This window comes from Vidua macroura, chromosome Z (genome assembly GCF_024509145.1).
Source record: "Vidua macroura isolate BioBank_ID:100142 chromosome Z, ASM2450914v1, whole genome shotgun sequence".
Lineage (NCBI taxonomy): Eukaryota > Metazoa > Chordata > Aves > Passeriformes > Viduidae > Vidua > Vidua macroura.
This window is the reverse complement of record NC_071611.1, coordinates 23,703,918-23,726,609: the sequence shown is the minus strand read 5'-3', so window position 1 is coordinate 23,726,609 and position 22,692 is coordinate 23,703,918. Positions and strand designations below refer to the sequence as shown.

The 22,692-nt window shown below is 35.7% G+C and overlaps 1 protein-coding gene across 5 annotated transcripts in view; it reads left to right on the top strand.

Moving 5' to 3' along the window:
- SMARCA2 (SWI/SNF related, matrix associated, actin dependent regulator of chromatin, subfamily a, member 2) overlaps positions 1-22,692 on the top strand; it is a 117,806-nt gene that overhangs the window by 83,709 nt on the left and 11,405 nt on the right. For 4 of the 5 annotated variants that reach the window (XM_054002914.1, XM_054002915.1, XM_054002916.1 and 1 more), the window contains one exon: positions 14,538-14,755. In XM_054002914.1, the coding sequence (XP_053858889.1) occupies positions 14,538-14,755 (218 nt within the window). Of the gene's footprint in view, positions 1-12,640; positions 12,734-14,537; positions 14,756-22,692 lie in introns of those variants that run through there. The other variant, XM_054002918.1, reaches the window with a different exon arrangement.

Here is a 22,692-nt window from a genome sequence, read left to right as displayed (position 1 = left end):
GGCTCTTTTTAAGTTAGACCATGAACTCTCTGCTGATACATGCCAACACTGGAGAGTGTAGTTCTGGTTCTGGCAAATCCCAACAGGACTTCAAGGACAGTGTACCTTGAGGTCTGTATGTGTGCCTGTACACTGACCAAGTATGTCAAGCTCCTTTCTTGCTAGGAGATAAGTAACTGAGTTTAGAAGCAAGGGACAAAATAATGACAGAAGCCAAACCTGTGATCGTAGGCAGTATTTAGTGAGATTGTGCTGATGCCCAGAGCAGCCTGTAATTCATTGACAGTCTCCCAGGAAAACTCTTAAGACAGAAACAGGCTTCATCACTAGCTGTCGCTGCAGCCTGCTGTTCTGTAACTGTTGGCATGACAACCATATTTCCTTTAAAAAAAAAAAAATCTGGCAGGAGGAGTTTACTTCCTGATCTACAAAGCATTTATATTCTGGAAGTATTACATGCTCTAGCAGATTCTGTCCCTGCACCACTTCTAACAGAACTGCAAAATACTTTGCTGGTTCCCATGGCATATTACTTTTGAGAGGGGTCATCTACTAAGAATTTGATTGCCTGAGACAGGGTTCAAGAAGGATTTATTTGAGTAGGTAAAAGACCCTTAAGACTGTTGCATCTGGTTTCAGCTTCTCATGCAATTTAATTGCTGGCTAGGTGACATAAATAAAGTCGTAGTCTCTAGTTGTCCTTGTTAATTTGAAATAGCTTTATAAGTTGGCCAGGGAAACATACCTGAGTACAAAATTAACAGCATCTCATTTATGTCAGGCAGACATGTAAAAGTCATGCTTGTTTTGCTGATCTAAAAATTGTAAGTGAAATTCATGCATTTGGGTTATAATTAGTCAATCTTATGTTTACTAAAGTTATGTGGAATAATAAATCAAACTACCTAGCAGGAAGAAATTTGGGTGTGTTTTTAACTGTTTCCTCATCAACTGGAACTTTAACTTTTTGATTTTACACACTCTAATAATCTGTTAACATGTTTGATAGCAAAGATAATAAATTTAGGCTTATTTGTTGGTACAATTTGGTATAAATTACTAAAAGTTTTCAAGTAGGTTTGTGTTTTATTAGAGAACTTCACTTCTATATATGTAACTTCAGAATCAATACTAGGAAGGTATTTTAAGACATATTTTTGTAAACTAGGGTAGTGGAATTTGATTTTACAGTAGTGTTTTGCTGATGGTTAGGGTCAGAGACAGACACCAACTTAAGGCATAGTGTAATTTACTATAAATCAAAACTGCAAGGAATCACAGAATGATAAACTAAGCAATGCACCTAGTCATTACTACAAAAAATGCCTATAGTGATTAAGAAAGGTTACAGTTACCCTACTTTACCCTTCATCCAGATCTACATATCAATCCAGGGAAGGTGTCACAGTGAAGGACTGGAGAACCATGCCCAGTAGCTGGGAAATCCTGCGGTGCATCCACCTTTGCAGGCAATGAGGCTTCTGACTTCGCTGTGAGAGTAGCCCAGCTTTTATAATAAACGAAATACCATTATTTCTAATACAGAAACATCAGGTCTTATCCTCCTATTGGGTGTCTCCCAAAGCCTGGCCAGGACTCAAGGAGGAACCAAGGGAGTTGGCTCCGCCCACAAACAAGGCCAGATGTGGCCTTGTCCTGTTTCTAAATACGGAAAGGTAAATACATGTTTCACCAGTGAGCAGGTACATATATCTTACTGCTAATAATGCTTTACTGATTAATGGATGCATACAACTTTTGGTTGGAGGGGTCATCTAGAGGTCAGCTTTGGCACAGGTCCTATTGTTTAGGCCTTACTACATTGAGTACTGAAATACCTGTGTGTAGAATTAGCATTGCAGTCTGTATTTGTCTCAGTGTGTATTGGAAGCTGAAATTCATAGAAGAAGGGGGGGGAAAAAAAGGTTTTACCCAGTGGATAGTTTACTGCATAGTTCATGTATGTAATACCCCTGCGCCCCTGGTTTTCTCTCTTCATTTCTACTCTATAACATTTCTGGTTGCAATTGCAAAGTTTCCTGAGTTGCTGCTAAACCTGTTTCACAACCAAGTAAGTGAGTATTTGCACAGGACATTTGAAGAAAATTGCATTTTGATCTAAACCCTGCTCTGTAGTGTTGAATTGCAGATGCAATTGAATTTCTTAAGCTGTACGGGAAAAAAAATCTGATGTAAAAGACTGTACTGGAAGATTAAAAAGTCCACCATCCTAAGGTGTTGTCGTCTATGACCAGTGACCATCAGAATGATCCAAGTACTATTTTCTAATATTCAGTGTGAGGCTGATAAGTTTTATGCATGTAGAAGCTGCTTTTTGAAAGGATAGAGAATTGGACATGACTTCAAGGCCTCATTGAATGGTTTTTGTATTTGGTATACTTACTAGCTACCTTTCACATCCTTTTCATTAAATTCAATTCAGAATCTACTTAAGAAAAGGAAAAAAGGAGTACTTTCACACTGCAGTGAAATTAAAACTAGTGAAGCAGAAAGGGTATTTTCTTGGTTTTTCATGGATGAGAGGGAATTTAAATGCATCTACCTTATAGCTTTGGTTCACTATTTTGGCAGGATGGCTTTGTTAGTTTCTAAGGGAAAGAGCCTGATCACACTGGGTGACTTTCTCAGAAATTCTTTTGTCCTTTCTCAGAATGTGGAATCAGGGTCAAGAGTATTAATTTTGGAAACTAAACAAGTACTTAGAAATGCTTCTTAAATACTTCAGAGATATTCTCAATAAAGATTTTTTTTTTTTTTTTTGGTGAGAAAGACTTCAAGTCAGGAAATCTGAACAGCTCTTTAAGCTCTTTACAAGGAGTACCTACCAGTAAAACAGTGCTATATTTTCATAAGATTCTTTTTATTTCAGTCTGTGATTTTGACTATACAATGTTACATGTAAAGTGCCATAACACATATTAATGTGCCTTCAAGTGGAATTGTACATCTGTTCTCCTCTAGAAAACCTTAAATAGTAATGCCAAATAAGTACTTATTTTAAAAAAATGTGGGGAGTACTGTTAGCATTAGAATAAAATAAACTTAATTTTCTTTGAAATAGCTGTATCCTCTCACATGCCAAGTTTTATAGTCTGGAAGTTGTGAGTTTAAAATCTGGGTTTCATGTTTTGTTATATTATTACTGTTTCAAGTGTGAGATTTTTTATAAGAAGAAGTAGTCCCTGTGGTTAAGATGCCAGAAATACTCCTTACGTGGAAGGTCAAAATTCTGATCAGCTGCCTGAAAGAGACTGAGGGGAGACCTCATTGCAGTTACAACTTCCTCGTGAGGGGAAGAGGAGGGGCAGGCAGTGATCTCTTCTCTGTGGTGACCAGTGACAGAAAATGGCCTGAAGTTGTGTCAGGAGAGGTTTAGATTGGGTATTAGGAAAAGGTTCTTCACACCAAAGGTATTTGCATACTGGAAGAGGCTCCCCAGGAAAGTGGTTACCAAGCCTGACAGAATTCAAGCAGCATTTGTACAAAGCTCTCAGTGCATGGTATGATTCTTCTGGTGCTCCTGTGCAGGGCCAGGACTTGAACTCTTCCAACTCAGGATATTCTATGACTCTAAAACTGAAACAAAAACAACTATTAAGTAATTCACAAAACCCACACGAACAGAAGTCTGCATTGAAAGTCTAAAACATTGTTGTTGCTAGGGGCATATGACAGTGGAACAAGAAGCAGCAAACATTTTAATATTTGGGTCAACTGCATTGTTATGTTCTCTGATATGACTTGAAAGTAACAATTGTAGGTGCTATGGTAGCTAACCTTCTGTCACCTATCAGTTTTTTAATAAAGACATTACAAAGATCTGCATTTGCAACATGGATAAGTTACCCATACCTTTCAAAGTGTATATTGTGGCCAAAGTATTTATTCATTCTGTGAAAAGGGAGCCATTTCATATTTTGCCTTGTCATCAGAGGCAAATTGTAAGACCTTTATTGTAAAAGGCCATCTTCTGAAGGTAGACCTGAGCAGGTGATGGAAGGCTTTATGCTGATGTTTTTTATGCAGTATGCATACAGGCAAAATAATTCTTCTGATGGAGTGGTGTATGTATGCAGAGCGCTCTGCTTCTTCTATAGAAACTACTTCTGTAGCAACTTAAATGACAGCAATTTGTCTTTTCTTGTAAGTAAACAAGTATGGAAACACTAACGTAACAGATACGGAAGAACATGGAGGTTTCAGTCTGAATTTCTCAAAAACTATTCAGCCAATGCTTAGGCATGTCGTGACTGGCAATTAGCTTCCTGAGTCATCCTGAAGTACCCTGCTTGATGAGTACAGTAGTGTACTTACTTATTCTAGCAGTAAAATTTTAGCCTTAAAAAAAAATCCTACAAAAACTTGCAAGTAACCACAAACATGTAATTTTGTCCCATACTCTGAAATTGGCATGTTTAGCAAGTTAGAGATCATAGTTCCATGGCTATTCATTATGTATTCTTTTCAGAGGCATCTGACATTTTTAGCTGGGTTTCAAATGCAGAACCAAGGACTGTTGTTGCTTACAGCCTTTCTTTAGGTTTTTGTATATGCATCTATACTATACTATACTATACTATGCTATGCTATGCTATGCTATGCTATACTATACTATACTATACTATACTTTATGATACAATACAATACAGTACATTATTTTGTTGAGAAACTTCACGTGCTCTTAAGTCATTGGCTTTTTCAATAATTCTTTGTATTGTTTGTAGGTAATAGTTTGTGCTCATCAGACTGTGATTTGCAGTGCAGCTTATTTCAGAAGAACAAAAAAGCCTTCTAGACAGATACTGGTCATGTTAGATTTTTACTTCTAGGTTGTAATATGCATATTAAAGGGTCAGGCTCTACTGTGAGTCCTGGCATGGTCATATAACTGCACCTTCAGAAGCATCCTGAAGACATGGAACTCACTGCATCAGTGCTTAAAGGTAGCATCACAACATACTGTTTTGGTATAAAATACATAAAAGATACATATAATTTCGTTTTTTCAGCAAGTTTTCCAAATTTTGACTTAGTTTCATTCCATACAGTCTTCCTCCACATTCTAAGTTATTAAAAAATTATAGTGGAATTGTCACAAAGAGGTACCTCCTAGTATTTCTTATTTAAATACAGTCTATTTCTAGAAGAAAATATTTTCCTCTTCTGGCATAGGAAGTGAGTATTCTAGCCTCTTGCAATATGTTTTTGTCATATCATGCTCTCTTAACACTGTGTGCTTCCCATTCTTAATTGCCTCAAAGTACTTACATTAATAATATGATAGATATTTAAACCAAATTTCCCATGTTACTGCAAAAATCTTTAAGATATTTTCTGTGAATATTTTCTCTTTACTTTCAAGAGGTCTGTGAACATCCACTGAAAAATAATTAAGCTATAATGGTTTCTGAAAGCTGTTACTTTTTTTCCTCACATATTAATTTTTTGCAAGATATTTTATGTTTTGTTTTATTTTCTCAATTTTGCTCCCATTTAGTTACGTTCCACATTTTAAACTTGGAATAAAAGATTACTGCTTGAGAATATGTGAATATACTTAAATATAAGAGAGAAGAAGAACATATGAAGCAAAATATTTGATTGTATGACTGTTGGCAGTAGCTGAGTTTACTTCAACATATGCAAAAATGCCGGTTCAAACTTTGTACTATTGGCTTCTCTTGTCGCATTATTAAGAGCCATAGGTTTCAGGGCACAAAAAAACCCAGCTCATCTTTAAATTAGAAGCCTTGTGTTAGTCTATTAGTCTGTTAATCAAAAAGAGAGAGAACTTGTACTGTTTTTCTGAGCAGTTTAGAAGGCACCACTGACTATCTGTTTACGTGAGAGATAAAGAGTTCACTTATTGTAACACTACTGATTTATATCAAAATTAGTGATTTCATGCTGGAAATCTGCTTTGTCCCTTTGTGTTTTATTATCCGTTTGTGTTTTAGTTCTCACCTGTGTTGTTTCCATAATGGAAGAAAAGGCATCCTTTTCTTCATAGGAAACGCTCTACTAAGATATGGTATCCTGCTGTTGAGTATGTTGCAGAACAAGAGTTTGTAATGGCTTCTTACCTTTTTCCAGTGCTTAGAATTGTCAATTTTATCTTTACTATAGAGCAGATGCCTGTTGCTGCAAATATTTGCAACATTCAGTGGAAGCAAATGTCCTGGAAAGAGTTAAGACTGCAGTTTCTTTGCAAAGAGCTGGTCTGATGAGGGTATAAACCTTGTCTTTATACCAGGTATTTTTCTGATGTAATTAGTAGGGTCTTAGAAGATAAAGGAGACAAATTTTTTTGAATGAAGAAGGGCTAAACACCTGGAATTTTTTTTCAAAAATAATTTTTAAAAATACATTAATTCCCATTCTTAAATTGAATTTTTAAAATCTTTTTCATAAGGAATTAAAATCAAACAGAAGAAATCTATCTTTAGTTGTTACATTATGAGATGCAAAACAACATCCACACTGCTAGTCTGCCAGTAGGAGACAAAGTAAGGATTTCCTACTTTTTCCACAACAGAAGAATGTCATGTTTATAAAAAGGTAAATGCCAAGGGAAAAAAGACAAATTAACATTGCTTAGAATTACCCAGAAACCTGCAACAGTAGCACTATTTCACAAAATGTAAGATAAAACACAGTTGTAAATACTTGCCTCAGAACATGGAAAAGAAGCCATCCTGAATAACTGTTTATTTATTAGTAGTCAGATATAAGTGTGTTTCTGATCGGTTTTGTATGCATGATCTCCCTTGTAAAACAAGCATCTTAACCTTAGTGGGAGATGACAAATCCTTGGAATGCTGAATTCCTCTTTATTCTTGGTTTTGGATGTGGTTATTATTGATGAATATTTCCATAACTTCATTGCAGCATGTTTCCTCCTCTTCTGTGATATTTGTCTGTGAGCCTGAATGGTATGTAGGTGTTAACAGAAATACTACTAAATTACACTAAGTTCTAAACTAATTCATGAACTATTTTAGCAAATCATTAAAAACTAAATTTAAAAATTACCTCAGAAGAGCAACAGGGCAGTAAATCCCTTCAGTAAAAGATTTATTATAGACCAAAGAAGGAAGTAAGTTCTGGAAGCAAAACCCTCAGTACAAGCTAAGCTATTACAACCTTGATATTATTTTCCTTCCAAACTTTTGAGATGCTAGGGAAATAAGGAGCATGTGTTCTCAGAGAGAAGCATGTTTACTGCTGACTAAATTCCAAGCGTATTATTTTAAAGGAATTTAGGAAAAAATGAGAAAACTAATCTCCCCACCCCCACCTCCTGGCACCCACCTTCTTCTCAGAAAAGGTGATTTTCTCATGCAATTAACTTTCCTTGCCCCTTGTGTAGTGAAGCTAATATACTTGTTCAAGAAAAAGCATAACAGTAGTACCAATTATCTCACAATGCCTTTGTCAGTATAGAGTCCTCTACACTCCTGTAGTAGGCTTTACTGAATAAGAATAATTTTTATCAATCTTAATAAGACTGATAAAAATTTTAAAAGGAGGAAATCTTCCCTATTTTCACTTCCTCACTGAGTAACACCAGTCACTAAATGCTCCAGAATCCTGTCTATGCAACAAGCATCTGTGTCTCTGACATAGTGAACAAGATAAAAGGGAAAAAATGAGGCATCTCTATCATGGCTTAGATTTTACTTCAAGATGGATTGCTTGTGAATCTGAAGCTGGGAAACATGCCTGCAGTATTTTCATTACAGTCTTCCAGTGTCTTTCTTAAGTTAGTTATATCTCATTTAGTCTCTCAATTTTACTTCCAATCATACTTCCAAAGATACCTGCAACTATTTCCAGTAGCAGTTTGTTAATGATATTTAGTCTTTGAGTTATCAATATGCTGTAACATTCTGAACTATATGAAGGCAATCTGAACTACTCAGGATACCTTGTACTTCAGAAATGCTATTATAAGATCCCTTTTGGAATATGTTTGTTTATTGTCTGGAAATTTTCCTATGTAATACTTCACAAGTCCATTATAAATCGTCCTCCAGTCATGAAGGAGAGAGTTTTTCCCCCTGTGTTCATAAACAGGCTATTACCCTAAGTGACAAGAATTCTTAAGCAGGTTATTTAGTTCCTGGTATCATGAGTAGTTAATTGTGCTCTTCAATTTCTCTGTCCCCAGTTTTTGAAAATCACATTGGTGCAAAATCGCTCGAGGAGTTCCATTTAAAATCACTGTTTGCCTTTTGCGAGAGGGACAGATTAGACTAATTACAGATTTTTTTTTTTCTTTTTAACAAGATTTCACTTTTTAACAGAAGAAAAGTTTACATACTTGTCAGTGGGTTTTGTTATAACTTAAAGAAAGTTTATCAGTGCTGGCTCTGTATGATGCTTTATTTAATAATTATCATATCAAAGATGAAGCTTCAGCATTAAGATATCTTACATCAAGATTAAATATTAGAATATTTGACCTGAAAAAATTTTCTCAGACCCAAAAGAAAACTCTTGTTAAAAGCTTTGATCCTATTAATATTTTAAGTCATTACCTTTTTTTTTAATATTAAACTTCATTGCTTTGGTTGAGGCCATTTCTCTTTAAAGATAACTCATATTTTTGTGTGGCTATGTCAGAGCATTTTGGCATCAGTCTTTCAATCAAAATTTAGGAAAAAGCTATAATTTACATTATTGTTCTCCTTAATGTCTAATTAAATATAGGCAGCTGGAGTTCCAGTGGAAATAATTGGGCAACTATTAATAATTTTCAAATGCAAAATAGAAAACAGTCTATCTTCTCCTACTCCTTAAAAAGATGCTTGTTTCAGTGATGTGACAATGCAGACCCTTGTTTCATGAATATATGGCTGAAGAACTCATTTACCATATTTGATGGAATTTTAGCCTGTGTAAGAAGATAATGTATTACAAGTTGATACGTTTTTTGCAATAATTGCATTTTGAGTTTTTAGAAAAAAACAATACTTTCATGAAAGCAAGTTAAACCTGGATGTAATCATGAATTCTTTGCCTTTGACAGATTCTGGTCTATATTCTGTTTTAGTTTAGTCTCAGAAAAACTAGACTGGTGAATCTGTTGTGCAGTAATACCCAACAAGGAGAGGAAATTGAATTAAAATAACTTTTCATCAGCCTTTATAATTATTTTCAGGTATTTATTGATCGTACTGTTGATAGAATATCTTAAGCCCTTTCATATAATTGTCAAGTGTTAAAGGCATTTTTCCTCACAGTCTTTATCTCGTATACTGATGTCTGTGGTGTTGTATAGCAAGATACAATTGTGATGTAAGGAAACTTGCTCTACAGAGCCAAGAAACAATTCTAATGTGAAAGTTAGAAGCAGTCCCAGATGTCAGGAATGATAATGGTAAAAAAATAAGCAAGAGAACTGGATTTTGAAGAGATCTATTTAAGAATGTGAACTGCAGTGTGAAAAGTTGAAGTCTTCATTGGTTCCCAGATTTAATCAGAGAACAAATGTAAAATAAAGAATGGTAGGATTTCAAAAAGAACAAGACAGGGAAAAACAAACAAACAAACAAAACCAAAAAAACCCAGGAGAACTTCTTTTGGAATATCAATACAATATTCCAAGAAAGATCATGTTGAAGAGAGAAATTGGTAAGGCTAAGTAGATGTCATTTTAGGGTTTTTGATGTTTATTGTCAGCTGTCCATAGGGTTCTTTTCTTCCTTTCATCTCTTCTAACGTGGTAAATGTGAACTTCATTTTGCAAAGCAGTTATCTGCTGTTCATTACTGCACTACTGACATAATTTTTGGTTTTAAGTACTTAACAGCCCTTAACCTTAGTGCCTTTTGGCCAGTAGTTAGTAAAATGCCCTGTTATTTGTTGTTCCCAAAAAAGCTCATTCTTTTGGAGATTTTGTATGATTGGGTTAGTATTTATGTTCAGGGAGTTGGTAAGGTGGCATGGTTTTTTTCTGTTCACCTATGTTTATGTGCTTTCTCTTGAAATACTGCGTTTAATTACCATGCTAGGGTATTTCTTCACATGATAGTGTTAGAATAGCTCTCTTTCAACTTTGTAAGTTGGATAGACACAGGGCATTGATGTTAAGGGATGTGGCAAGTTCTCTGAATGTTCATCTTGTTAAGATAAAATTGAAGAGGGACACAGGAAGAGTTTGCATGTCCTGTGCTTGTGTCCCATTTCATCTGAAGAGCTTCAAGCAGACTTACTAGTTGGCTCTCTGCCACTTCTGCTCTGTGTCCAGTTTTTAGACTATAAGTAGTACCAATAGCTTTCACTGCCTCAATTTTCTAGTTACCTAGTCATTTCCAGTCAAAGGAAAACTAATTATTTACTGCAGTGTTTTACCATCTAAATGAGACAGGCCTTAGACACCAAAGCTGATTTTATGATGAGCACTTCCATTAATTCACTCTGCAACCACACTTGAGTTACCTGATTCCTGTAAAATTATTTTAAAATATATTAGTTGTGTAAGGCCTACACAATTATTGACTTGCAGAACACAGTACTGAAACAAAATTGAGCTGTTAGTACTAAATCCTTATTTGCATCTGCAATTCTGAATTGAAAAGGTGTTGAGTCACAGTGCTGTATCATAACTGATAGAAGAATACATGTGTAATATCCTGTCCTTCAAATAGAGAAAAGAAATAGTTTGCATTTTATCCTTATTTTGTTTCTGTTTGGAGCTCATGTATCAATGTTGTAATGATGTTCCCTAATAATACTTCCACCTCAAAACAACTCTTCTTTAGGAAAGGTGAAAATCTAATTGCAAGCAGCAACAGGGAGACAGAGTGTCTCAGAAGTAACTTCTGCTTGCCTCCTGAAAAATATATATTTGTTCTTGGGAGGAGGAAGCTTCCTTTTGGAGGAAGACAGTTTGATTTCTTTAATCCATGATACGTGCACTCTTGCCTCTTTAGAAATTAAATTGGTTTGTGTACGTGGACTAGGTTACAGCAATGAGTCAGAAAAGCAGGTACATTTTGTCAGTACACCACTTAACACAGGATCCTTATATTTCACCGGCTATTTGCCTTTCATGAGATGCCTGACAACTTAAAAAATTTGACATAAAATTTTTACAGCTGTCTTTGAAAAAAATAAGGTGTACAGACTTCTTTTGGTACTGTTTTGTCCAGTTTCCTTAATGGAAGAAAAGTGAAATTTTTATTAGTGTACCATTTTCCATGACTCCCTTGCTGTTCACCTCACTAATCCAGAGACATTTGAACATGGGAGATGTCTGTGTTATTTTGCACTCTCACACAGCCCATCATCTGTCAGGAACTGGAGATTTGTGCCTGAGATTTGTATCATAATCATGCTGGTAAAGGTTTGGAAGGGCATTCTCTTCAGTGTAGCACAAAGAGCTCAGTCAGTTGAATTAGCTTAATAAATATGTTGCTGCTAATACCCACATCCTTGGATCATATGTAGAAATATGCACAGAGCGTTAACCTATCCGCTGATAATTGATTCGTATGATACAGTTTTAAGCCATCTTCTGAGACAGCATATAAGTTTAGTTTTAAATGTCATTGTTTATGTACAAAATACAAATTTGTCTCTTGAGAACAAATGTTAAGAGTTGTAATATTTTTGAGTTAAAATTTTTGTACTGCTTGTATTGTCAGAATGATTTTCAAATGGAGTCACTGTGGTCTTAAAGCTGTCTGAGTTTACATTGATGCATAGAAATTTTGAAAACTTAATATAGTAATTGATTGATATATTACTGGATAAATAGAAAGTTTAACGTTTGATAGTAGATTTGTAATTTGCTAAGAGTTCCTTTGCTACCTTCTAGTTACTAATTTTAAGAGTATATGTTAGTTTACTTGGGTTTTATTTTTATCATTTGTCTTTACTACGTTGCTATATGTAATATTAAAAAAAATCCCGACTTTTCACTTCTATCTTTTCTTTGTTAATATTTATTTCCTAAAATAATGCCTACTCTAAGCAAAAATTTTATGCAGAGTTCTAAAGTCAGATGGTTTAAACTCTGTGATGACAGGACCACTGTGATTTCTTTTTGGTGGTAGAAAATCTGTTAAGCAAGCAAAAATATAAATATGTTGTAGTTAAGTGAAGTTTTTTGAAGGACAGAAAAATGTTTACAGAAAAAGTTAACAAAGTTAACAGAATGATGACTTGGATTGGTTTTATTTCTTTTTTAAATTTCTTTTAAATCAGATTAGATTATTGTATCAGTTTCAGTAACCAAAACTTGATCTGTTCTCTGTGGAGGAGTAGGAATACATTTTCTGTATTGAAAGCATCTTTAAAATGCATGCAAGCAATTTCAGTTTTAAAATCATACATTAAATTGTGTAACTGTGCTATTATTATTAAAATAATAACAAGAATCAGCTAAAAATCTAATTTGAATGCTTAGAATAATAAGGGGAGAAATATGATAAGTAGTTGTCAATATTAAAACCAGCTGAAGGAGGAAGGCTTCAGGCCTTGTAGTAGGTAGAATGAAACAGCAGATTTCAGTATCCACAATCCTTTCAGTATTAAATTTTCAGTAAAATAAAATTACTTGTATATGAAAACATAGCCTTTCCCCAGCTCTCTTTTTTTTCCTGATCAGCTGATGAAGAGACTAGCAGCTCGCTGCTTTGCTGGCTTGTTAATTTTATCCCCACTAACTGTGATTTCCGATAGCCGGCCTGCTGATAGTGGTAAGGTAAATATCTTTTTTCATTGCCGTCTTGAAGATTCAGTAGAACTACATCACAGGCATGTTTAGGTGTGTAACACATCAAAAGTCGGTGTTCTCTGTATTTCAGTGTACAACTGAGTGCTTGAGGAGAGCAGTGACATTAACTGTTGACAGCCTTGCATGCTGTATTTATTGTTAGCTTTTCTAGCTTCCAAGATATGCAGAGAAATTTCCTTTTCTTAATCTTCATTAGCCTCAGTGATTTATAGTGCGTGTCCTGCTTTAGCCAAATGAATATTAATGAATTTGTGTGCTGATTTTTTTCCCCTTCTTCTTTCTTCCTAACTCATCAGATCTCGAGCCTCCTTCATAGTGAATATCTGAATGCTGTGGAAGCATGATGTAAATTGTCTTTTGATTATTAAGGCCTAGTTTCAGGCTGTCTCACAGGATTCTGCTTTTGTGTTTGTCTGTGGATTTGCACATCAGAGGATGCATAGGAAACAGATTTCAAAATCCCTCTGTTTTTTTAAACATTCCAGGTTATTTTGTGTTGTGAATCAGGTTTTGTTCACAAAATGTTTTTGAAGAGACATTGTACACAACTGAGAAAAATTATGTCTAGGCTGTAATCACTTTTTTATATTGATTGCTGTGCTCACATGATCATAAATATTAGCCATGTTTGGTGCTGTGGAGAAATGAAGGTAATTGCCTTAGGATTAGAGCTCTTTCAGCTATGAGAAAGGATTGATTAGCATTTGTATGTACTCAAGGCAATATTGCGAAGCAAAAGCGACAAATATCAACATCAGTTATGTTCTGAGAAACCATTAATCAGAGAGCCTTAGTTTTAAGATTTTTTTTTTTTTTTTTTTTTTTTTTTTTTTTTTTAATTTCAGTTCTCTTATGACCTGGTATTTTTATTTCTTTTCTTTTGTTGGCTTTCTCAAATCATGAAAAGTTCAGCTTCTTGCTTTATGACGTGGATCTGATAGTGTGTGTGAACACCTACCCTTTATTCCTAGTTCGGTTTTTTGTAGCAATTTTTTTATCTGTCTGTGTAGAGCTGCTGGGTCTGGTTAAAAGCGTACATCCAGGTAATTGAAACAATTGAAATTAGGATTAATTGTCTGTGACTGTGTGTATGGTTTAGCTTTTGGGATGGGTTTTTCGTATCCCATGTTATGAGTCCTGTTTACAACAAACCATTATACTGTCAGTGCTTCTGCCTACCTCATGGTTACTGCTCTAGAAGAAAATTATACATTTGGAGATGATTTTTATGCTTAAGTGATTTAAAAGTTGCTTAAAAGGCTTGGAAGAGGAGTTGTTACTACATAAAGTATCTCTGTTTTGTGTGTATGCACAAAGAACTGTGTGTGAGCTGGCTTTGAGAGCTGAGCACAATTTAGACTGTCCTGTTTGAAAACATGTGGTATCAAAGTCTGTTTTGCATGGAACCATGTAACCCAAAACTGACTCTGATATGAAAAAATGAATGTTTTCTATACACTTACTGAGACAATACCCCAGGCCAGTATGTGTGAAATGTGATTTGGTGCAGAATTCAAGGTTCAAATAAAACAGTATGTTTAGATGATAGTGGGATCCTTAGGAAAAGTTAATGTTTGGTGTCTCTTTGATTGCTAGTAGGTCAGTTCCTTGTACTCTTGTTTATAAATAAACAGTACATTTAGAGTTGAATTATCTGCATCATGTGGAATTGCAGAGGGTTTTTATTGTTGTTTTTAAATATAGTTTGTTATTTCCCTTTGCAATATCTCTTTTGTTTAAAAATCATACTTTTTGAATCCATGGTTGTCAGGCAATTGAAGACGGCAATTTGGAAGAAATGGAAGAGGAAGTCCGGCTTAAAAAGCGAAAGAGACGAAGAAACGTGGATAAGGATTCTGGGAAGGAGGATGGAGAGAAAGCAAAGAAAAGAAGAGGCAGACCTCCTGCAGAGAAGTTGTCACCCAATCAACCCAAACTGACAAAACAAATGAATGCCATCATTGATACTGTGATAAACTACAAGGACAGGTGAGCTTGGAGACAGTCTATCTCTATTACATGTGCTCTCTCCGTCCCTGCTGATACCACTCTCTGCAGTTTATAACGGCTTCATTTTTTTCCAGTCCTTAGAAAGACATGTTGACACTGCTTTTCTGAAGAGTAATTCCTCTTGGGGCCTGATCCTGAAGGTCTTGTGCTTTGTAGAGTTTTTTTTAACACTCGTCTAATAGAAAGTTGTTGAAACACAATTTTTTAAAAAGTAAGAAAAAAGTAAGCGTAGAGCTCCTGCTTAGGAATGAAGTCATTCTGCACAAGGTGTGTACTTAAGAACATTCAGCTTGAGCAGGATTTTCCTTCAATTTAGTGAGCCTGTGTTGAAATTAATCTTTTCAAAGACATGACTACAGATTTATTAATTCAAGTTTACATGGGTCTCACAATGAAATACTGAAAGACTACCCAAAATGTGTAGGGCATGAGCATTAGAGCTGCCAAAAGAAAAAATGCAGAAATACTGAAACATCAGAGATGGGAGCCTGTTTGTCAAGAAATCCCCATTTTCAGCATAAAAATACACTAAATAGTTGGACTTCAGGGAAAAAATACTCTTTCTAATCTGAAATGCCATCTGAAGACTTCTGTTTTGCAGATTTTCGAGCTGCAAATCACCTATGCTTCATGAGCAAGAAACTGAGAATCAGTTCATAATGTCTTTGAATCTGACTTGATTACAAAAGTTGTATTTAAACTCAGTTTGTATCTGCCAAAAATCAGTAAAACCCTCTTGTGTGCTTATCCCTTCTTTGCTGTACATTGAATTACTTAGATCATATAGCACCTATTAAAACTAAGTTAATACTAAATGCATTGAGAGAAAGTCAAGAAGTATTTGCATTAGGTGACCTGCACCTAGGTATAGCAATGTATTATTTGCCTGTAAACAACTTTCAGTCTCTGACTTTACGTGGCAACTTTACTCTGCCCTTTTTTGCAGCTACTGTTCTAGGTCTGCATCTGTTCTAGCTTAAGGGTAGTTTGGGTGATACTTGGTAAAGCAGACACTGCTATGATCTGTGAGTTTTTTGGACATAACTGTTAAAATGAAACATTCTCTGATCTGTGGGCTCTTTCTAGAGTACATCAAAAAGTATTTTATTTTATTTTATTTTATTGCAACAGCATTAATAGCAACAAACATGATGAGCAAGAAGCTGACTACAATCTCAGTGTTTTTAGCTTGCCATGACTCTCAATTAACAGAATAGTTGAGAAGGGAAAAGTGTTTAAGATTAGGTATTCCAGTCAGGACTGGAAGGAAGCATCTCTGCATTTTAGATCCTTGGCCTTGAACCTTCTTTTGAAGCCAAGCATTTCTGATCAGGATATCTGCTTCTCGTTTTTAAAATAGCAAGTAAAGTTGCTTCCACTAGCCTTCAGCAGGGGATAGCTACTGATAGTGACTGATGGCTTCTGGGGAGGTTAAAGATTTTTACCTGATGTTTGTGCCTCAGAAAGTTCCTATCTGATTTAAGTCAAAAAAGTTAACAGTTGAGCTATTGTGTAGTGACAAGGCATACTGTTTACTCTCCCTGGAGCCCACATTTATGCAAGACAGATTTGCTTCCAATTGAAAAAGTGTATGGACCTCTGTTCTGTAAGGAATTAAAAGTAAGTCTTAAACTGAGCTCTTCAGTGCTGTAAGTTACACACAGGAGTTCCAAGTTTCTGCATTCTGATTTTTTTTGTGAGAGAGCATCAAACCACCCAATACTATGAAAAAACAGAATTACAAACTTAGGCAGCAAGGACCTTCAATGTCTTAAATTATTTGGGGTTAACTTGCTCTAGAGTTCAATTAATATTTTCAGTATTTGCAGCTGTAGAATTAAGTGGGTTTTAGGCATTGGAGCCCTTTAGTTTTGTTGAGGGTTCAGTGTTTGTTCAGCTGTGGGCTTTTGTGAATGTGAAGGCAATTGGGGCCAGTATAGAGGGACAGGTTAATTGGAAGAAAAGTAGGCCATTAGTTGCATCTGGGGAAAAAAAACAGGTTTTCATGTATTTAGTATTTGAATACTTGAAATCATCTTTATCTTTAGCTTAAATCAGTGCTAAAAGATGTTTAACTTTTCTTTATGATAAGTCCAGGGGGTTCATCTGGACTGTGGAGAACCAATGTGTTCCAAGAGGTGGTCAGGTGATACCCATCCAAAATCTTACTGACTTAGGTCTGAGTTACTTTGTCAAAGCCAATTCTACAACATGTAGTAATTTTTATGCAGTTTAAAGGGCAGCACGAAAATAGTGAAAAGAACACATTACTAAGATATTAAGTCTCTCCATGCTTTATCTCATGTTTTCCCTTGCTTTTGAGAAGAGTTGCTTTGAAATACAGAATCATATTTCTGTTCTTATTAAAGCCTTTTTTTAAAAAAATAAAGGTAAAATCCATGGGGCTCACAAAAATATGAAATTCTAGTTGGCTGCTTTTCTGTGGTGACACTGTCTAATGTTGATACTACAAGTGCTTTCCTAACTGTCTAGAACTTGACTTTAATTGTACATGTCTGGGGATAAGTACCACCCTTTCCTCCCTTACTTAAAAAACATCCAACAAAATTGTCAATGTCAAGGAAAGCTAAGATATCAGTAATACAAACAATGAGCTCTGGTAAATAGTAATTGCACAGTCAAATGTGAAGATTAAAACTGGTTTAAACAGACATATTAGCAATATTTTAGGTAAATTTTCAGTGTGGATAAATGCAGCATATGATTCTCAAGAAAGGGAATGCAGAGGTCGTTATCCCAGTACTTGTAAACCTCAGATAAAGAACTCCATGCAAGAAAGTGGAAGTCAGCATTGAAGTATATTTGCTCTTCCTGCCATGTCCTCAGTGCAATTTCTACCATTTAATTTAGATTTGTCTTTTTTATGCAGTACAGTTTAGCAATCCTCCAATTTCCTTTTATTCCCATTGTGAATCCCAGAGGGATATTGATTTTTATGAAACATTCCTTTGGCAATAAGTTTAATAGTTCTTAGAGAGCAAATTACAAGTAAAAGCTGATTTTCTTAGGATAATTCTAGAGAGCTAGAGACACAGTGAAGGAGAAAAAACTGCAGTGAGATTTGACTTGACTGACAGCCAGCATTAGTTTCCTGAAATTACAGTATCTAGGATGTGTCCCGTATAATAAAGAAAATCGTTTAAAAATGAGAAAAAGAACAACGATTGAAGGCACTGAGAATGTTGGACTGCTTCAATGCCTTTGGTGTGAGAATTTGTTGAGGTCTTTGACAAGTTGACAGTACTTGATTTATGCAGTTTCTTTTGCATTGGATTCCACTATTGAGTGATGTGCTTCAAGATTTTCTTCATGTTGATAGGCATTTCTTTATTTTATCTTTATATTTATCTTTGTTAAACTGGAAACAGATAGCAGGTACCTCAGTCTGAAGAACTGTGGGGTACATGCTCCATATCATTAAGTAGAAATCACTATTGAAGTCACTGCTACCTTTTTAAACTGCACCTGTGGTCTCATTACTCAGCTTTCAGTATCAAACCATAAAACATGTAGTGATACTACAGATTCAGATCCTTTTTTACTTTTCTACACTGCTTTGCCATAGTAGGCAAAGCTGAATTAATGTAGGTTTCATCTATACTCATTTAAAATGGAGAATAGATCTGTAATGAAGCAAAAGTAGGAAAGAAAAGATGGTCAGGATCCTCTGACTTCTAGTCATCTGATCTAGTGAAAGATGTCTCTGCTCAGCCACAGCAGAGAAGTTGAACTAGTTTATCTTCAAAGGTCTTTTCTGACCCAAACCATTCTATGATTCTATGATTTTGCTAAAGCATTTTTAGGGTACCATAGGAAGAGGGTACAAGCTAGTATGAAAGAAAGGAAATACAATGAGTAAGCTCATTAATCTGTGTGAACATAAATAAAAGTACCTAGCTGAAGGCACTGTTAAAAAAGTTACTGATAAACTGGAAAGGAGTTCTTGGAGAATTGGTTTTGGCATAGATCACAATATATTTATGATATGTGTTCAAAATGAGGAATGTCCTTGCCAAAATTAAAACATCAGTAGTGGTGTGTTAATCACAGCAGATTGGACACAGTTAGGTATGGGGTAAAAGAAATGGCATGAAGTACAGTATCTCTGAGTGCATTATATGGTACTCAGAGACCAAAAACAAGAAACATTTCTTCTGATTCAAGCATCAGTTCAGATAGAACTGACAGAAGAAGATTTACCTGGGCAGAGAAATTATTGATAAAATCCAACTATGATCCATGAATATTGTCCAGACATAAGAAAACAGGAGCCCTATTGTGCTGCTATTGCCTATGTAGATATGGAAATACTCATTATGGGTGTATGTCATTATATGTGATACAGTTAAACTTGTATATGGTACCTGAATGCTTTTCTATTCAAGAAAGATTAGTCTACACCAAGAAAAGTGTAAATAATTACTTCAGTGATAACTAGCATGGGAGAGATTTAAAAGAGGAAACAGCTTGGTTTGTTTATCCAGTCTTGAGAGGGGAAGATGGTTGCTCTCAGTAAATTCACTTGGGAAAGAAGGGAAGCATAAACACAGGAAGTGTAAAATTATATAAAAATATAAGATGGTGGTCACAAGGTTATATGACTGGAAGCATTTATTAATTCACACAAGTTATTAATTAAGAGTTTTGTAATCTTTCCATATGGAATGGTGGGACAGAAATAACTAGATAGATTTGGCCTTTGTTCCTTAATTAAAAAAGTTCTATATGATCATTTACAATACCAAGACCCTGGATTCAGGGACTTGGAAACATGTTTCCAGTTACACATTGATTCTGATTTTTCCAAGTAAAGCATCATCTATGTAGACTTCGTTTACAATACATATTAATCTGAGTTGTTGCTGCAACTACTTCTTAAACTAAGATTTAAGTGTCGTTACACCCTTGTACCTTGATCTAACCATGGAGTGTAAAACATCTGTTTAGAAGAGAGCAAGTTGCAGTTCATCAGTCCAACATTATTGTCACATGTTTTTCCAGTTACCATGCTTTTAATTTGTCTTTCTTTCCCTCTAAAATTGGGAATGCTCTTTAAAATTAATGTCATGGAATCATATGTTATGTATGTTACGTTTTCGCAACACAAAATCAAAGAACCACAGAATGGATCAGTTTGGATGGGACTACAGTAGGTTATCTGGTCCAGCCTCCCTGCTCAGACAGGGTCATCCCAGGGCACATGACACAGGGTTGCTCCAGACATTTCTTGAATGTCTCCAGTGAGAGAAACTCCACAGTCTCTGGGCCATCTGTTTCTGTGCATTGGTATCTGCACTTTCCCTCTCATCCTATTGCTTGGCACCACCAAATCAGTTTGGTGCACAAAAAGTAGTTTGTATGTCCACTTAAAAATGCTGTAACCTTTTGAAAGAAGGGACAGTTTTACTGCTGATAGCTTTTCTTTCAGAATAAGGCAATTTTATGCCTCATTTGAGCCCCAGCTGCTGATCTGCATCATACACATATAGGCTTAGTCTCTTAAACTGTATTTTTTCTCTTGTGATGGTTTTCCTCTTTATGGTTTATTTCAGAGGAAGACAAGCTGTAAGTGTAGCTTTCTTTTCCTGATGAAATAAATAAAAATAAAGTAGAGAAAATGAATGATACTTCATCCTGGCAGGATTAGGGAAATGCTCTATAATTGGCACTATTGAGGCCACACCTGAAGTCCTGTGTTTTGGGCCCCTCACTTCTAGGAGGATACTGAAGTGCTGGAGTGTGTCCAGAGAAGGGCAACAAAGCTGGTGAAGGGTCTGGAGCACAAGTCCTATGAGGAGCAGCTGAGGAAATTGGGGGGTTTTAGCTTGGAGAAAAGGAGGCCTAGGGAACATGTTACTTGCTTTCTACAACTGCTGCCTGAAAGAGATTCAGCCTCTTCTCCATGGTGGCAAGTAACAAGAGGAAATTGCCTCAAGTTGCCCTAGGGGAGATTTCAGCTGGATATTGGAAAAAACTTCATTGAAACAGTGCTCAGTCATTGGACCAGGCTGCCCAGGGAAGTGGTAGAATCACTATCCTCAAGATGTTGAGAAGGTGTGAGGATGTGGCACTTAGTAGTAGACTGGGTACTGGTTGGACTGGATGATATTAAAGCTCTTCTCCAGCGTAAATAATTGTATGATTCTATCATTCATACGTTGCAATCCTTCAACTTCCTTACAAACCCACTGTTTTCTTCTGCCTTGCATCAGAATTGAATGTTTCCTGGGTACCAATTTGATACTACCACTAGTTCGCATTAGCAACAGCTGAATTCAAGAGTCCCAGGAGGCTAATTGTTCTGTTCCTTACAGTGATTTCATTTGTCCCCTAACTGCCATCTGATCTACTCATAGATTAAAAGTAAGGACTTGCATGGTGCACCAGTTAACTTCACAAAATCTCCTCCTGGTATCAGGTAGCTGTTGACCACATTCAAATAAGGATAGGAAAAAATTGAAGGGTGGAGTGTTTTTGCCTTTTGCCTGCTTGGCAAGAGACTACTCCTGTCTGTGGTACTCAGCAGTTTGATGACACAGCACAGGGAGAGGGTATTTTCTCTGTATGTGAAACAGATTTTATTCATAGTCTTTTCAGCTGTTTTCTTAAGTTGCCAGTTTTTAACTGTTCTAAAATGGAGAGTAACACAGCCATTACTGATCTAACTAGTAAATAATTATGCCAACTGGTACTCTGGGGTATTCAAACACACAAAGTAAATAATTTTTACTTACATCCAAACTCAAGTTATGGAGTACATAGCCATATGTCAAACCCAGGGATTATGTATTTAACTATTTTTACCCACTTCCATTTCAGTGATGGAGACAGATTTACCATGTACTACTGTAGTGAGTTCCAAAAAGGGACCTTAAACATTAATGAAAACTAACCCTATATAGCTGTTGGGAGTCACTATGTCCGCTCTTGTAATTCTCCCCTCCCACACTTTTCTTTTAAATAGCATCTTTGTGAGTTGCATTTGATTTAAAGTTGTAGGTTTCAAGCCATGGTTCTGTTTGTGAGCGCTCTGACTTGGGCAAGCATGCAGGATTCTTCATTCTTACCTACTCTAAATTGAATTTTATTATCTGTTAAAAGTTTGAAATTTGTTAGAAATATGAGAACATATTGCAGTTTCAGCTTTATAGTTATCTCTCCTTTTAATGCCAAAGGAGAAAGAGTGTTGGTAGTAGTATACTTCTAACAAGCCTGTGGCAGCTTGTTTCTGGCCAAATACTGCCAGGAAAAACAAATAGAAAAAGGAGCCTCATACAAAAGGGGTTCCTGCATTTCATTTCACCGAAGACAATACTGACTAAAAGGGTGGAATTATATGCTTGTATGCACCTTACAAGCAATTTGACAGAAATGAGAGAAAACTGAAAGCATTGCACACAAATATTTTTCTAAGCAAAAACATTTTCCAAATAAGCAGTATTTCTTAATGCTGCTTTAACTTGTGCAGTATGCAAGTGTTTTTAATGTGAGCACACATGGGACTAGCATGTTGAGCTGATGCGGTAGCAATGAACTGTCACAGTTCTTTCACAGTCAGATCTTTTAATTTATTCTGATCGTTCTTCCTTTCAGCACATAGCCTGCTAGTTGCTAGGCAACCATAAGTGATTTTTTTTTTCTTTTTACTGCACATGATTTTTATGTGGTAGTTGTTGTGGTTATTATTTTCTAATTACATAAGTACAAAAGTATTAAAATCAGAGTTGCATTAATAATTACTGATTTTTGCCTACTGTATCCACAACATAGCAATTAGAGATTGTTAGAAGAGATCTCATTTGTTTATAGCATGGATGCACATATACAAAGGGAGTGCAAGATAGTACTTCTTTATGAGAGTAGGTTCTATAAAAATTATAGAACAGAATAAGCTG